This window comes from Lolium rigidum, unplaced genomic scaffold, assembly GCF_022539505.1.
Source record: "Lolium rigidum isolate FL_2022 unplaced genomic scaffold, APGP_CSIRO_Lrig_0.1 contig_24242_1, whole genome shotgun sequence".
NCBI classification, from domain to species: Eukaryota; Viridiplantae; Streptophyta; class Magnoliopsida; order Poales; family Poaceae; genus Lolium; species Lolium rigidum.
This window is the reverse complement of record NW_025900020.1, coordinates 77086-94720: the sequence shown is the minus strand read 5'-3', so window position 1 is coordinate 94720 and position 17635 is coordinate 77086. Positions and strand designations below refer to the sequence as shown.

The 17635-nt window shown below is 44.3% G+C and overlaps 1 protein-coding gene across 1 annotated transcript; it reads right to left on the bottom strand.

Moving 5' to 3' along the window:
• Positions 1 to 9296: 9296 nt before the first annotated feature.
• Positions 9297 to 13061, bottom strand: LOC124680660 (nucleobase-ascorbate transporter 6-like). The gene is made up of 13 exons (XM_047215724.1): positions 12956 to 13061; positions 12702 to 12799; positions 12338 to 12615; positions 12174 to 12249; positions 11967 to 12026; positions 11673 to 11857; positions 11432 to 11528; positions 11250 to 11336; positions 11095 to 11153; positions 10904 to 10995; positions 10373 to 10450; positions 10109 to 10269; positions 9297 to 9671 (listed from the first exon to the last, which is right to left on the bottom strand). The coding sequence occupies exons 1-13, from the start codon at positions 13053 to 13055 to the stop codon at positions 9453 to 9455; spliced, it is 1590 nt and encodes a 529-aa protein (XP_047071680.1). The 5' UTR covers positions 13056 to 13061; the 3' UTR covers positions 9297 to 9452.
• Positions 13062 to 17635: the final 4574 nt, after the last annotated feature.

The following is a 17635-nucleotide window of genomic DNA, read 5'->3' as shown; positions in this document are numbered from 1 at the left end:
CATGTCACTCCAGAAATTATCTTTGTTATCGTTTTACCTGCTCGGGACGAGCGGAACTAAGCTTGGGGATGCTGATACGTCTCCAACGTATCGATAATTTCTTGTGTTCCATGCCACATTATTGATGTTATCTACATGTTTTATGCACACTTTATGTCATATTCGTGCATTTTCCGGAACTAACCTATTAACAAGATGCCGAAGTGCCGATTGCTCGTTTTCTGCTGTTTTTGGTTTCGAAATCCTAGTAAAGAAATATTCTCGGAATTGGACGAAATAAAAGCCCAGAGGCCTATTTTCTCACGAAGCTTCCAGAAGACCGAAGACGAAACGAAGTGGGGCCACAGGGGAGCCAAACCCTAGGGCGGCGCGGCCCCCCCCTTGGCCGCGCCGCCCTGTCATCTGGGGCCCCCGTGCCCCCTCTCGACTTGCCCTTCCGCCTACTTAAAGCCTCCGTGACGAAACCCCCAGTACCGAGAGCCACGATACGGAAAACATTACTGAGGCGCCGTCGCCACCGATCCCATCTCGGGGGATCCCGGAGATCGCCTCCGGCACCCTGCCGGAGAGGGGAATCATCTCCCGGAGGACTCTACACCGCCATGGTCGCCTCCGGAGTGATGAGTGAGTAGTCTACCCCTGGACTATGGGTCCATAGCAGTAGCTAGATGGTTGTCTTCTCCCCATTGTGCTATCATTGTCGGATCTTGTGAGCTGCCTATCATGATCAAGATCATCTATATGTAATTCTATATGTTGCGTTTGTTGGGATCCGATGAATAGAGAATACTTGTTATGTTGATTATCAAAGTTATGCTTATGTGTTATTTATGATCTTGCATGCTCTCCGTTACTAGTAGATGCTCCGGCCAAGTAGATGCTTTTAACTCCAAGAGGGAGTACTTATGCTCGATAGTGGGTTCATGCCTGCATTGACACCGGGACGAGTGACGAAAGTTCTAAGGTTGTGTTGTGCTCGTTGCCACTAGGGATAAAACATTAGTGCTATGTTCAAGGATGTAGTCACTAGTTACATTACGCACCATACTTAATGCAATTGTCTCGTTGCTTTGCAACTTAATACTCGGAGGGGGTTCGGATGATAACCTCGAAGGTGGACTTTTTAGGCATAGATGCAGTTGGATGGCGGTCTATGTACTTTGTCGTAATGCCCAATTAAATCTCACTATACTCATCATGATATGTATGTGCATTGTCATGCTCTCTTTATTTGTCAATTGCCCAACTGTAATTTGTTCACCCAACATGCTGTTCGTATTATGGGAGAGACACCTCTAGTGAACTGTGGACCCCGGTCCAATTCTCTTTACTCGAAATACAATCTATCGCAATACTTGTTTTTACCGTTTTCTCTCGCAAACAATCATCTTCCACACAATACGGTTAATCCTTTGTTACAGCAAGCCGGTGAGATTGACAACCTCACCGTTTCGTTGGGGCAAAGTACTTTGGTTGTGTTGTGCAGGTTCCACGTTGGCGCCGGAATCTCTGGTGTTGCGCCGCACTACATCCCGCCGCCATCAACCTTCAACGTGCTTCTTGGCTCCTCCTGGTTCGATAAACCTTGGTTTCTTTCTGAGGCAAAACTTGCTGCTGTGCTCATCATACCTTCCTCTTGGGGTTGCCCAACGAACGTGTGAAATACACGCCATCATGCCTCCAGCACCCCACCGTCTCTCCGATCCGTTGGCGTGCAGAAGGGAAAAGATACAGCTGACTTCCCCAGAGCCATTATAGATCTTATGGATAACGCGATATGTACGGCGCTAGAATCACTGGACGGCATTGGTAATATAATCCTAGGGTGATATAACCCATTGCAATGGAACCTCCACCATATCAACACATACCATGGTTCCATTGCCCACCACATAGTCATATTCATAATTGTAAAATAATACTTTGCTTTTCAATGCATGAGTGATAAGTATAGTACTTTGCATATAGTTTGATAAAAATAATCAAATGACATGAGCAAGCGATGAACTTGCCTTTCTTGACTGCAAGATTATGCAGGCAAAAGCTTCGATACGTGAGAACTCCAAATGCTGAAATACCATCATCGTCCGGTAAGGACAATGTTTAAAGAACTGGCAAAGATGCTATAATGCATAGTATGAGATGCAATCGTCCCGAGCGTAACCTAATCTCGATGATTTAGGATGTATGAGTTGTAAAGATTTCTTTAGGGTTGGTTGCACTTTTAGAATGGTTCTCAAACAAGGTTCTTATTAGGGTTTGGTTATATTAGCATCATAATCAAGTGATATAAGACATCATAACAATCATACACATAAAGAATAATGGTGGAATAATAGGTAAAGAACAGTTGTTAATTTTAAGTTCTACAGAACATGGTTGATGATTACTTATACTATACTTCAAAAGAATAACTTTTGAAGAACATGTTGTTTAAGTGATAAGAAGTATTTCAACTAAGAACTATGGCTTCTATGGTTTGATTGACATTTGTACTTCAAAAGAATAACTTTTGAAGAACAGGTTAAAATAAGAATATGAACTACTTTAAATAGGAGCTAAGTGCTATTAGGGTTTACTAATAGGACTGGTTGGTGCTTAAGTAGAAGTGATCTACATGTAGCAAGTATTAGTAGGTTTATTACTATGGTTTCTCCTAAGCATCATATCAAAGGATGGTTATCAAGGTGTTGCTATGAGTTAGGGTTTACTATGACTTCATATTTTCTTTACCAAATAATCTCTAATAGTTTCTAAGCTAAGTGGTTTATCATTTCCTAAGTAAGGTTTAGTTGGATAGGAACATGTGATGTGATTTGCTACACAAAGTTGATACTAGGGTTTATCATTATGGTTCTACTAAATTATGATGGTTGAGGTTGATCCTAATGGTATGGTATATAGTAGTAGGGATCAATAGTACTAATTCAATTAACAAGTTAGGGTTTATGTCTAGGTGGCACTAGTGAATCATATAGGTTTTAATTAAGAATAGGAACATGAAATGATAATCTCATGTGACTTGGTTTTATGTTGATGGATTATAAGCATGCATTCATTGGTTTCTTACTAGGGTTCTATAGGTATAGATGAATCTCACATGATCACATACAATAATGGGATCCAGATTCTAACTTATAATAAAACTAGGGTTTCTAAATTATGATCCAATTCTTAAAGTAATACTTGGTACTAGAATTAATGTGATTAACTACTTGGAATAAAGTTATTAATAATTTTAACATGCTATTAATTTTTAGAGGGTTTAAGAATTAAAATAATTACTAGTTAGGGTTTATGAATTACCATTAATATTTAAGTTAATGCAAATATGATAAAGAAAATTAATCTTAACATTTTAATTAGTTATTGAATAGTTAAAATTTAAATTTGAAACTTCACTAATTATTGAATTCAATTTGCATTTTAAACAATTAGAAAGACATAATTAATAAAGATAAAAATAAGTGAATTTTTATTTTGACACACATTTTTGTTTTATATTTTATTTGAATAGAGTTTATTTTTGTGAACATTTTGATATATTATTCATAATTTTCTGAGTTGATATGAATTTTCTAGAATTTTGCAAAGTCTCAGCAATTTACTGGTTTTTTTAAATTAAAACGAAAACACTAATTGTACCGAGACAGATCTAGCCTTACTCGCTGACTGGTGGGGTACGTGTCCACGCTGGCTGCCACACAAGCAAGGACCGGTCAAAGTTGACCAGGACCTTTGACCTCACCGGCGGTTAAACGCCGGCGGTCAGCACCTGGTGGCGCCGCCGATTTACGGCCATCCGGGATACGCGATTAGAGTTTTCGGAACCTCCTCGACATGCTGAGGCTAGTGGTGGTGATGGTTTCATGAGGGGATCACCGGAACTATCACCGGTGAGAGGTGCTGCGGCGGTGGCTCCGGCGAGAAATCAAATCGGACGCTATGATGGATAATAGAACAAAATGAAAGGCTCCAGAAGTGCGTATGCTCACCCTGAGGTTGATGGTGTGCTCGACGGCGACGATTGGTGACGGTGGCGAGTCCTATTTTACGGATTCCGGCGAGCCACCGTGAAAGGGAACGAGTCGAATCGCTCGATTGAGAACTCCTCTGCTTAATTCCTTCCGCCAGGATGCTCCTTGAGGTGATGCGCATCTTCTGGGCTACTCTACCGACGCTAGGGTGACCCCAGACGACGGTTTCGTCTCCGACTCCGGCGGCAGAAACTGATCGTGGACGATGGTTAGGAGGAGCTAGAGAGAGATTGGAAGGATAGGAATGAACAAGGATGTCACGGCGCTCTTCTGGTTGTATTTATAGCCCCCGTCGAGGTCAGAACCGTCACTTCACCGGCAGCGACGACGGAGATGCGACGGTGACGGTGACGCACAGTTCGGGCGCGAATCTTGACCCTTTTGGATAGGCTCGGACGCGAGAGATGTTCTGCGTGGTTCTGAGAAGTCTGCAGCATCCGGGGTCGAGCTTATCGTCGTCGAGGGACGTGGCCGGCGAGCTCGTCGCTGTGTCGCTCCCAGAGAAGAAGACGACGATGGTTTTCGTCTGTTCGGTACCGATTCGTTGCGTGGACCGTTTCAATGATGGGCTGGGCTGGTTTTTGGGCTTCGACGCGGTTGCTACGTGGGCTGTTGCGGCCTGCCGAGTAAGGTCTCTCTCTCTCTCTCTATTTTCTCGTTTTCTTTTCTATTTTCTGTTTTTATATTCTGGTTTGTATTCAAATTTGATTTTTGGTTTGTTTTGCAGGTCCTAAATTATTTGAATATCCAAAACAATTTGATATTCATGTTTACTGTATAATGTTGTTGTTTAAACAAACATTTAGTATTTGATTAAAATTGTGTTGTTGTGAAAGGTATTCAATATTTCAAGTTTATATTGGTTAAGTGTTTGTCTCAATTACTTTTATTTAGGAACCAAATATATTCCAATGGTTTGAAAATTTATAACCTTCTGCATGATAAACTCATGATTAGGTTTTACTAGTACTTAGTAATATGAATTGTTTACATATTTTAATAATGGCTAGGGTTTAGCAAATGGTAAAGGAAATGTGATTGGTTCATGATTTTATGTGAATAATGGTTCTTAAGGTTTGAGAAAATGGTTGATTAAACTCTATAATTACTAATCTTGCTTAGCAACTTCTAACTTGGATTATACTTGTGATCCATGATACACAAATTAGGACAATATTTTATGTGGATATGATCCCATATGAATGGGTTTAGGGTTTTGCTTAAGCCTCACTAAACTAAAGTATAAATAGGCATGAGGTGTGGCAGGGTTCTTTTCATGATCCCAATTGGTACTTGGATTCAAATGTGGTCTAGGGTTTTATTTGGGATTACCCATGTAATACACAAGCTAGAATTGGGTATAAGCATAAGCTTTGATTATGTTTTATTGGCTAGCTAGGGTTACTCCTCCATACAAGGCATGAGGATTGGTCCGGGGTTAACTACTAGTGATATACTTATTATTTTATGTGATAGATGAGATCTAGTAATCATATGGTTTAACTTATCATCTAGGTCTACAAGATATGACCATGCATTAGACAAGATCCACTCATTCCTCACTAATCCCTCTTTAATATTCCTCTCATCACACTCATCCTAGATTCTTAGGGTTTATAATTAATACCAAGTTGTGATGATTATAGAATTGGTTTGCTAAGGTATTGTTATTGAAATAGGGTTCTCACTTCTAAGATCAACTATTGACTTGAACAACTAGGATTAGTACTTCTCTAATATTCTTGTATGAACATGGCTATGGTTAGTATTATAACTTCTCTCACTTCTCAATGTCTTGGAATATCCTAAGGTCCTACTCAAAGAGATGATGATATGATCCTCTAAATAGATGGTTTTTCCTAGGAATTCTACCTTGGTATCTTCCGTAGCTTGTTCTTCAGGAAATCTGATAAACCTGCATCTTGTGGTATGCCTCCACCTCCTAGCTTCTTCATCTTGATCCTAGCTAATTTACATGAAGTGGCTCTATGTGTTTTCTTCCTTGTATCATGCTACAAGGTGATGAAATGGATGAAGGGTGTGGCTCTATTTATAGGCTTGGGCAAGCTCTAGTATCATGACACATAGGTGGTGACTCTTGTGTTGGTTTGATGAGTAAGGTGCTTGGTTGTCATGCCCTCATCCATAGCAATCCTTTGAGCATGAGGTGACATAGCTTGGAAAGCAAGTCATGTAGATATTTTCATCCTATGTGGCAAGATCATTATCCTCTCATATGATATATTTTTGGATAGCTAAGTGGCATTTGCTACTAAATATCATGTGGATGGTTTTATTATTGTGGATGAGTCATCATACCATCTTTGATTAGATCTACATTATAATATTGGTCAAAAGGTTAAGGTTGAGGGTTATTTCTCAAGTTTGGATAGTTGGTGTTTGAATTCATCTAGGCATGATCATATGAGTTTCAAAATACTCACAGTTAATTTTATTCAAATAGTTTGAACTATAATTCGTAATGTAAATGGATTTAGTTTTATGATATTCCATGTATTTAATAAGTTATGATTTAGATAAGAATGTGTGGCTTTTATGCACTTTAGACCTCGTGGTTTACCTTATTTGGTAATAGGTTTAGAAGTGAATTAATTTACACACAAAGGTAGTTGCTAACTTTTAAGTGTTAATAAGTTAGGGTTTGATTCTTAAAGAATGTGTTGTTGTAAATCTAATTCCATTTGATCTAATCCATAGATCAAATCATCTCTACCCAATACAAGGTTTAGCAAAGATCACAGTGAAGTTTATAGCACTTGACTTGATGATCTACTTCAATTCCAGACAAGTCAAGTGAAACTTCGATTCATCGTGGTAAGTTTTATTTGAAAGCGCCAAAATTCCCCGGATTTTCTATGCATGAATGCAATGCACACTTTGGTGTTCTCTCATTTTATAGCCTCTAAACCTGGGATATTACACTGCTGAGGTGCAGCAGCCATACCCTGCGGTGCAATTACAGCTGGCTGTCCCATAGCCTCCGGGGTGGGCTGCCCAAGAGGAGGGGCAGTCTCCGGACCCACAACGGCCACCGTCTTCTTCTTCCGCCTTTTCTTCCCTTGACCAGGCTGAGCAGGCGGTTGCTGTTGAGGTGGTGGCAGCTGAGGCTACGTAGGGGTTACCTGTGGCAAAGGTACCTGCGGCATGTACTGCTGCCCCACTTGCGGATACTGATAGTACTGACCAGAAAACTGCTGGAAAGATTGCTGCGGAGCTACGTACTGCAACGGAGGAGCGGGTGCGCGGGTAGGCGGACGAAACCCCATATTTGGCCGCGGTGCAGGGGCAGGCTGCGGCGGCATTGGGGCGCCGGCCGGCCATCCTTGGAAACCTGGCGGGCCAAGGTACGTCGCAGCGCCGGCGACAGGTGGCGCACCTGGCCGCACCGCAGCCCCTTGAGTCGACGACGATGCCCCGGGCGGCACCGTCGGCCGCGACGGGCCTGACATGGTGGCGCAGCCTCGGCCTCCCGCGACCACCTGCGCGAAGGAGCGGGTTGGGAGTGACGGAGTCGGGGAGGAACGGTCGCGCGCTGCCGAAGGTTGGGGATCGTTGGCGGCGGCGGCGACGTGGCGAAGAGAAGCAGCGGTTACGACGGCAGAAGGAAGAGACAAGGAGATCACGCGATCGTGACTTCCTCCACGATAACGTGCCGCGCGTTGGAGGCCCTTCACCGCATGTGCAAACCCGGCCCACCTCTGCTGGGGCCCACCTGCACGATCCGAAGATCCCGCCTCCGGAGGCAGGAACCGAGGCGCGATCACCGCATCGGCCGCGGACTGCGCCAGCGAGGTCGCCACTTCCGCCGGCGTCCTCTTCTCCGACCGCCCATCCTCGACCCACTCGTCGACCATCGACAAAGCTCCTCTCTCGCCCGGCAGCGACTCGACGAAGAAGTCTCCTAGAACCGCCGGCGGCGTGACCCGTCTCGGCGGCAAAGGACCCTTCCACGCCTTCAGCCGCACCGGGGCCTTGGACAGCCGCAGACCCGACGGAGAAGAAGACGCCGGTCGACGAACCACCTCCGGAGCAGATGATCTTGGCGGCGAGGAAGATCTTGCCCTCGCTGCGGTCGGCCTTGACTCGGCCTTCTCCCAAACTCGGGATTCCGCCGTAGGATAGCCAATACGAGACCAGAAATCACCGAGCAGCTCGTCGCCGATGAGGGCAGCAGCGGTATCCGGCGGTGGAACACGTGGTTCATCAGCCAGACCTCGCCATGCCACCTCCTCCGCCACAGAAAGCTCCTCCTCGCCTCCCGAGATCTCACCGAGAAGATCAAAACGCGAACCAGGGCTCGACGAAGTGGCCGACGGCCGGTCTGCCGGCGATCTCCCTAGCCCGATCGGCTGAAGGAGCAGCCTACGGCGAGGTTTCCTCGGCCGCGTCCGCCAGCCCTCACTCGGCATCTCTAGTGTACATCCGAAGAAAATTACACTAGAGTGGTCAGTTGTGGGGTGGTATATGCTATGAACACGTCCGCTGCATTGTCATTTGAGTTTACCTACGTCCGCCGGTCAAGTCGGTGTTTCCTATCCAAATTGGTCCGCATGGGAACATAGGCAAGTGCACAAGAAATGGAAATTAAGCTTCAGGTGAAATTTTAGGATTGTGAAGCCACTGTAATGATTAATCATGTAATGATTAATCAAAACTTGCCCGAAGTATGCAAAATGACATTTCATAATTTTGTTTATAGCAATCCAAAGGTGTTGCGCCACCTTTATCTTTCGGCCAGGGCCATTCATTTTCAGGTTAAAAAATTAGGCAGTTCTAGAGTAGAAGGAGACGCGACCACCTAGAGTAGGTTTCTGCGGCCTTTATTCTTGGGTTTTGCTTAGTTCAAAGTTGGTAATAGCTGCAACTTTTCACGTATTTCATTTTTGTCTCAAGATCAAACCAAGACTCTGCACCTTTTGTTTTTAAGCATTGTAGATCGTACTTAGTCAGTTAGTCTTCAGTTTGACTGGTCGTGATGTTTCTCTAATAAATGTATATTAGCTGACATAGAGCATGATTATGTCATGAAGAGTAGTTGTAGTTGGCTGATAGCAAACACCAAATCGTTGGTTTAGAACTACCATTTATTTGCTCACGTAAATTAGATACTCCCAATAGCAATAGTGGTTCAGCAAGATGCATATCTGAAATATTGATCTGGAACAAGTTACGCACATTTTACTTTACTGATGATAACCCAATATACATTCAATAATATCATAACACCTCCCTTTTCTCAAAAACAGTTTACACTGAGATCTGCAGGATTCAGAACTCAAAGCTACAAAAGCAGCAGGTCAAATAACATCATTCACATCAGCAAGAAGTTACTTCCCTAGAGACCAGAACTAATCGTGTGTCATTTTTCCATTCTCTGAATGTTACAAGCATCAATCAGAAGGATGGGAAGAACTTGTTGAGGTTAAACGGCAGGGAGTAGAACTCCTCGCTTCGCGGGTCTGTCTTGAAAGACCTGAACCTGTCCCAGAAATGGTCACCCCGGTCCCTCCTGGCGGTGCTATCGTGCCTGTGCAAGGTGCTGTCCAGAAGAAGTGCAACGGCACCTCCGACAAATGCTTTCGACGAGAACACCACGTTGATCATGTCGTTGAACTGGACGTAAGGAAATGAAAAACAACATGCATCAGTTCGTAGCTCTTTAGGATGTGCAAGGGCTTAAATTCAGGAGTTCAAAAACAGATAAAACAACTCCTAGATAGATACTTCACATGAAACCTGTAAGTTAAGTGTTACCACCAAGGTAATGCGATGGACCGCCTGGAAATTTTTAAGCCATCCAGGATGAACATGTCACGATGTTTGGGATAACACATACTAGTCAGATTACCATCTGCCCTACTATTGAGCTATATCACTGCGCCAATTATATGGTAGCATCTGATTACTGCAGCTAATGTTTATTAACAATTATAGTTCTGAATGTTGCATTTCACTGAGCAAAATACTATGTGGAATGGTCCTTAACACAACCGTGTCACTTGGCAGCCATTACAACAAGATATTGACAATTGATTTGTATTATATCTTACCCATCTTGCGTGCGTGTGTACCGGCCCAAAGCCTGCAACAGAAGTGTACTCATTGAAATACTGTGGAACTGATATTCCCATAAACAAGGAGAATCCCAGGATGAATTTTGTTCGGAAGCTATTCAGATTGCAAAACTGAAGAAACCCAATTCCTGCCATACCTGTTTGCACACAAGCAGCACATTGCATTAATAATAATTCAATGAACATGAAGAAAGGTAAGATCCACTGTCCAGAGTGTATGATGAGCTTCAAAATACATACCAACATATGCAAAAAGAAGGCAATATATAGCTGCAATTATCGGGGTTGGAATTGATGCAAAAACAGCTCCGAATTTCCCTGCAAACGCACCACAGAAACAGTACCATCATATATGGTTCATGATTATTGTGAGAAGTGCAGGAGCTTAAATTAATGCGAAAAAATGGAATCATGAGAAAAAACTTTACTAGCAATATTTTTTTATAGTACCACGACCTAGTTTCACTTCAGTCAAATATGTTGCGTCATTATATATCCACATATCCTGCTATGTTCTAAGTTTCAAGCTAACTCCTCATGTGCCAGTTATTTATAAGATAAACTGTTTTATCCATTAATTTATTCATCTTACATTGCTTACACAATATTGCAACTATGCATAAATACAACTGATACATTACAGAAAATACTTTCTTAGACCATGGATAACAATCTGGACCTTCACCTTATGTGCACCTTCGAATCTTGATAATCAGTTGCATAACAGAATAGTGTGTTGGACAGTATGAGGCTCAAAGAAACGAGGCTTACCAAGAATAGAGAAGAATATCATAAACCCAGCAGAAATCTGCACTACACGCCGGCTACCAACACGTGTCAAACCTAGCAACCCAGCATTTTCTCTGTTCCAGAACAATGTAAAAAAAAATCTTCAGTATTCAGAGCACACTACAAATGTATATATAAACACTATAAGAAACGATTGTAACTGTTCTACTTACACAGACACGGAGGATCCACTAGCTGTGCCAAATAAGCCGCCCAGTAAAATACCAACCCCCTATGGTAAGCACACAAACAAATGAAGATAAGATGCTACATGTCATCTCAATATTCAGGTAGACTAACTGCAAATGCAACGGAGTGGAGATGATACCTGCCAACCAATGCCACGACTCATAATAGAAGGAGGGCACGGTGTTGCACTGGCGTACCGTGAAACCGCGATGAAAGCACCGGTAGACTGCATTACAAAAAAAACAGGGAGTGTTATTCAGTCAATACTCAAATGCCTTCTCGAAGTAGCAATGCTGGGTATCCATCAGGTGTCCACAGTACCTCCACAAGAGCAACAAAAGCAGCTGCCATCATGGCAAAGCATTCACCAGCATCGAAAGTTGGTGCTCCCCATTGGAACGGGTACGGTACGCTTATCCTGTAAATTGTAAAGCAATGATCTACTCAATGGCTGAACTTCAGTGCAAAGTTGCAGAAACCAACCATTCATAATATGAATAAAATTCTATAATAATGGTCCTGAATAATAAATAATATGTGAAAAGAGTCCTGGTATTAGTACCAGGAAGCACCCCCAACAAGTCCAGATCGATCAGTGCGGCAGTGGAATTGAGTTTTTTGAGCAGCACCCTTGTACGCCCCACCAACGGTCAGGAAGAACGCGTAAAGCCACACGACAGCGACGGACATTACGACGGCGAACCGCTCGAAGGCAGTCCCCAGCAAAGGCACCAGGTTGGGTATGTACTGCAGATGGAATTGCATAACAAGCATAAGGCTTCAGACATCGTTTATAGTAGAAACAAACAATCACAGAAGAGCCCGCCATCCTGATGGGAGATGCATGTTGTAGTACCTGGGAAAGAGCCACCAGCAGTATGATCTGTGGTAGACCGATCTCGATGCATTTCGCAACCTACATTGGGAATTCGTGCGGTTATGTTATCCTAGTGTTGTTAAAATACAGACAAGCATAATGCAGAGGTGCAGATTTGTTGTATGCAGAAACAGAAAGAAGTCTGAATCCAAGCTCGTAGAAAATGGACAGAGTTTAAAGACTTACACTCGGGAATCCAAGCTCGTAGAGGCCGAATCCGGCGAGCGCGACGAGGGGCGCGGCCGACAGTGGGCTCAGCAGCCTGCAGCATCAGACGAATCAGCACAAATTGGGAACTGACGACACTGATGGGATCAACACTTGGAACCTGAATCAAGGGCCTCACTCACCTGACGACGATGCGCCAGAGTCCGCTGAACCCCATGATGATCTGGAGCGTGGATGCGACGATGAGCGCGCCCTGCGTGCCCCGCATGGTACGCAGGAACCTCTCGTGCGGGTCTGCGATCCCTGCGTAGCGCGCGGCGAGGACGATGGAGATGGTGGGGGCGACGAAGGTGTATGAGCCGCCGATGACGGCGGGGAGGCGCGTGCCGAGGAAGCTCTGCAGCAGCGTGTTGATGCCCGCGACGAAGAGCAGCGTCTGCACCACCCGCGCCTTCTCCTCCTGCAACGGGCGGGGGAGGGAGCGTCAGGGTGAGTCGAGCAGAGGAGAGGTGGAGAGAGGGGGAGGGTGAGGGGAAGGGGGCGTACGTTGCCGCCGCCCATCTGGGGCACGAGCGCGGTGGGGATGATGACGGTGGTGCCGAGCATGACGAGGTAGTGCTGGAAGCCCAGCAGGATGGCCTCCGCTGCATCGCCATTAACGGAAACATTTTCAGTTGCGGGGAGATCCGGAGGAGGAGTAAAATTTCGAAATAAAGCAGCGGCGACGTTCGAACTAGTAAAACGCAACGGCTGGGAGGCAGGAAGGGCGAGCAATGCGGGGTGGACGGAGGAGCGCTTACGCCATGGGGGAGGGCTGGTGAGGCAGTAGGAGACGGCGGGGAGCTGGTCCTTGACGGCGTGCGCCTGCAGCTCCTCCTGCTTCGGCGCCGGCGCGGCCATCGCTGCGGCAACGGCACCACGACGAGCGAGCTCGGTGTCACGGCGTTCGTGTGTCCTTGGAAGACCAGATGTGGGTGTGGGAGCCGGCAGCAGATGTGCAGTGCAGCGCAAGGGAAGTGGAGTAGAAAAGCAAGCTCAGGTGAGACTGAGACCGAGAGAGGGGAGGAGGTGGCCTCGGGAGTCGAGTTTGGTGGTGATTTGTAGGCGCCGGGCGAGCGAGAGATCGCCGGGAGTGGGGAGGCGCACGCGCTGCAGGCACGCACGAAAAACAACGGTCCACTGCTGCCGGTCGCAGCGCAGAGGCACAGGCACAGCGAGGAAACAATTTGAAATTTTATAGTTAATCCTTTTAAGTATTGAAATATTCTCCAACGATTGTAACCCCATTATTTAAGCAATAAAGCTCCTAGATTTTCAAAAAAGAGAGTTTTGAAATGCACTTTTGATCCGAGTGCATATGCTCATTTTTTACACCATTTTTTTTTGAAATGTTAAAATTTTCAGATTTTTTTGTATGTACAGCTTCATATTCGGTGTGCTCGCTTAAAGGTTTTGTAAAAAAGATTTTTAAAAAAATGACTCGTAGAAAGCACAATTTTAGCACCGACTCTGTTTCTTTTTCTTGCGCGTGCCATATAATAGCTCGATTTTTCTTGAAAGGACTTGGTGAGCACGAAGGATGTGGAGATGTATGCGCAACTTTTTTCGGTTTAACATTGCTGAATATATTTAAACTGCATTTTAAATAAAGGGCACCCGAGAGAGAAGAAATGCCCATTTCCAGTTTTGGATGCCTTACAACGGAAGCTGATTAACCGTCCTCCCCGTGAAACCTCCAGGGAATTTCCTTGCGCAACACCGCGTACATACCACCCTCGCTCGCTCTACCAGTGTGACTCTGCACCGACTCGACGACACGTCGGAACAAGGAAGATGGTTTAGCCTAGCCGTTAAGGTAAACCAGAAAGGGCAAAGGAGAAAAGCCTCTTTCCCCCTCTCGCACATGCCGGTGCCGGAGCCGGACACGGAGTCACCGACCGGCCGACGCGGCGGCGACGAGGACACTGATCACACTCACACACTGTCGCCGCCGCGCGCCTTAAGTACCTTGATCGGCCCGTACGTACCTGCCGACCTGCGGTTCGTTCGCTGGTGGGTGCGGCGATCTTTAACTCACCACCGCGCTGTTCTGTTTCACCGCAGGTGCGTCCCTGCACGCGTGTTCGTGGAAATTAACTATTCCATGATCCTGCGCCACCGTGCTCGTCCATGCACGTTTGTGAAATCATTCCGTGTCCGTTTCTGCGTGCATGCATGGGCCGGCGCACGGCGGTCTGTTTGCCGGCGGGCGGCCGGGCTGTTCGCAGGCGGCGCGGCGCCGAGGTCTGGCTCTTTTCAGACACAATCATACATTCCCAGAAATGCACGTATCGTTCCATGTGGGATGATCATGGCCGGCTCCCGTAAAATTCCGTCAATTTATTACTGCTAGCATTGAAGTTACTGCTCGTGCGTGCGGGCATGATGTGGTAAAGTTGGGGTCTGATGCTAGATGGGTGTCCTTGATCATGTCTTGTATTTCTTCAGTGCGATACTCCATTCGATTTACCTCAAGCACAATGGATGCATTCACTCCGTTGAGGAGCATTCGTCGAGGAGAGCCTTTATCACTTTACTTATTTCCTATTTGCGCAAAAGGACTTTCGGTGTGAGAGTGTGTAGGGAGGAATGCACCAATAATCTCGCATCTTCTATTTACAGATGACTCGCTCATTCTTATGGAGCCAACGAGTGGTAATTATGTGGAGAAACTCAAACGGATAATGGACCTATATTGTGATGGCTCGGGACAGAGTGATCATTTCCAACATTTGAATGAAAAGGTTTTGGCCAGAATCAATGGATGGAAGGAAAAGTTGCTCTCAATGGGAGGTGAAGAAATTGTTCTCAAAGTAGTCGCACAAGCAATACCGATGTTTGCAATGCAGTACTCAAAATTTCAAAAAAAAATGCAAAGGAATTACTGATACTATTTCATAACTTTGGTGGGGTGATGATTATGTCCACAAGGGAATGCATTAGCTAGCATGGTGGAAGATGTGCATCCTGAAAGAAAGGGGAGGAATGGATTAGTTTCCGCGACTTGCGTGCTTTTAATATCAATGATGGCTAAACAATGTTGGAGATTACTGGGAAAACCTGACTCTATTTGTGCTAAGAGCAAGATATTACCCATGTGCAATGTTCAAGAAATCGTTAATCGTTAACTTATCGGTCAACCTCAAAATGGAGATTAGTTTCTTATCGAACGATTAATCGATTTTATCGGTTGGCCATTTATCAGCTTATTTATTTGTAAATCCTAAATTTTTTGCACTAAATTTTCTATAGTATTCTATGTAAAAATAAAGTTGGAGCATTGAACAAAATTATTACTATCCTTGCATTTGAATTAACAAACAAACTTGAGCTAATGCACAGTTCTACAAGACTATAGGACGAAAATATCGACATACATGCTGAATTTTAGCGAAATTTCACTAAAAATCGGCCAGAATTTCGATCATCAGACAGAAAATTGGTCGAAATATCGCTTTCAACGATAAATCAGCCGATATGCTTAAATCTTATCGGTTATGTACCACCCGATTCACGATAAATTACCCAATAAATTGGTATCTCGGCCGATTTTTTGAACATTGCCCAGGTGGTAATCTTTTGAAACCAACTTTGAAGATGGAGAACTCTTTCATGTATCAAAGTACTATCATAGCCGGTTTGGAAAACTTTAAACGTGGATATAGAGAATTGGAGGTGGTACACAAGTGAATATATGGGAGGATGATTGGATCCCCACAAGTCCAATGAGAATCATGACTACACAGAGAGGAAACACTGTTGCTACCAAGGTATCTAATATTATGGATCCAATAACAGTTACGTGGGATGAAGAACTTATCAGAAGCTCGTCTTGGCCAGTTGATGCGAATCGCATAGCGGAGATCCACATTATTGCCCTTGTGAAATGGATGATTTTATGGCGTGGCATGATACTAGCAATGACATGTTCACTGTTTGATCAACATACACCATGATCAATGACGACGCCGCTTATAGCGAGGACGAAGGACATGGAAGTGCTGGTGTTGTGGTAAGGGACTTCCGAGGTAAATTCATCGTAGGACAAACTAAAGCAATGTTCAAGAAATCGTTAATCGACAACTTATCAGTCGGTCTTAAAAATGGAAATTAATCGCTTATCGGTAGGCCATTTATCAACTTATATTTTTGTAAATCCTACTTTTTTGCACTAAATTTTCTATAATACACTTTGTAAAAATAATATTGGAGCATTGAAATAAAGTGTTGCCTTGATTCGTTGCATGTGAATCAATAAAAATGGAAAATTTGGACTAATGAACATTTCTACAAGACTATAGGAGGAAAATATCAAGTGCAAGACCGAATTTCAGCAAAATTTCACCGAAAATTGGCCATAATATCTGCCTTTAGACTAAAAATCGAGTGACATATCGGCTATCAGACTGAAAACCGGCCACAATATCGGTGCCGGTGATAAATTAGTTGAGATGCCGAAATCTTATCGGTTACCACCCGATTCACGATAAATCGGCCGATAAATCGATATCTCGGCCGATATTTTGAACATTGAACTAAAGCTTTTCCTTTTGTTGCTGACGCGATGACGGTTGAAGCATACGCTCTGTGGGTGGGATTGTGGTTATCACAACACAGGGGTTGCAATCGGTTGGTCATTCAATCAGATAATACCCTAGGGTGGAGACGATGAGAGAAGGAGGCTTTCAATAACCAGTGGCGGACCCAACCGTCCCTAAGCCCGGGTACGTGTCTAGGCTTCCGGCAAGCGGCGCAACTTATCTTGATGAAGAGTATGCCCGAGCTTGATGAAAATTTTAGGTCTGCCACTATCAATAACTGCAGCAACAACTATCTTCCACGTTTGCAACATCTTGTCATCAGGATTTAAAAAGGTTACTTATGAGCACTTCTTAAGGGAAGCCAATTCTGTGGTACATGAGCTTGCTAGAAATTGTTTTCAATCTTCTAGTTCTTGAATTTGGGACGGTAATCTCATAGCTTTATTTTACTTTTTTGATAAGCAATGTAAGGGTGTTTCATAATGAATAAAGCTAGTCAAAAGGCATTTCCTAAAAAAACATGGTAGTTTAGTAGTTTCGGGGCAAAGGACGGACGGTCAATTATGTGTGAGTCAGCGGGGACCCACACGGCGACTTGGACCCCATCGAAATGATCCCCTCCCCCACATGGGGTAGATTAACCAAAAAGTAAGGTACACGCACGGTTCAAGCAAAGGATCTAGGGAACCTCATCTTGGAATTTCTCTCTCCTTTATTCAATCTGCATCTCTCCAGGATGAACTTTCGCCGCAAAGAATCATCAACCGACCGACACATACGTACTTGGTTACAAATATAATCTTGTTTAATTTAGAACTTGGTTTAGTTTTATGGTGATTCGGCGAGACCAAATCTCATGGCACGAATGTTGCACTCATGGTGGAGTGGCAGTGCACGCAC

Bases quoted from the DNA above. Each gene is read 5' to 3' on its own strand.
- LOC124680660 (XM_047215724.1), bottom strand. From the start codon at position 13,055: ATGGCCGCGCCGGCGCCGAAGCAGGAGGAGCTGCAGGCGCACGCCGTC. The intron at 12,250-12,337 runs GTGAGTGAGGCC...CTGATGCTGCAG, and splicing joins CTCTGGCGCATCGTCGTCAG to GCTGCTGAGCCCACTGTCGG. The intron at 10,451-10,903 runs GTAAGCCTCGTT...GTGCGTTTGCAG, and splicing joins GATATTCTTCTCTATTCTTG to GGAAATTCGGAGCTGTTTTT.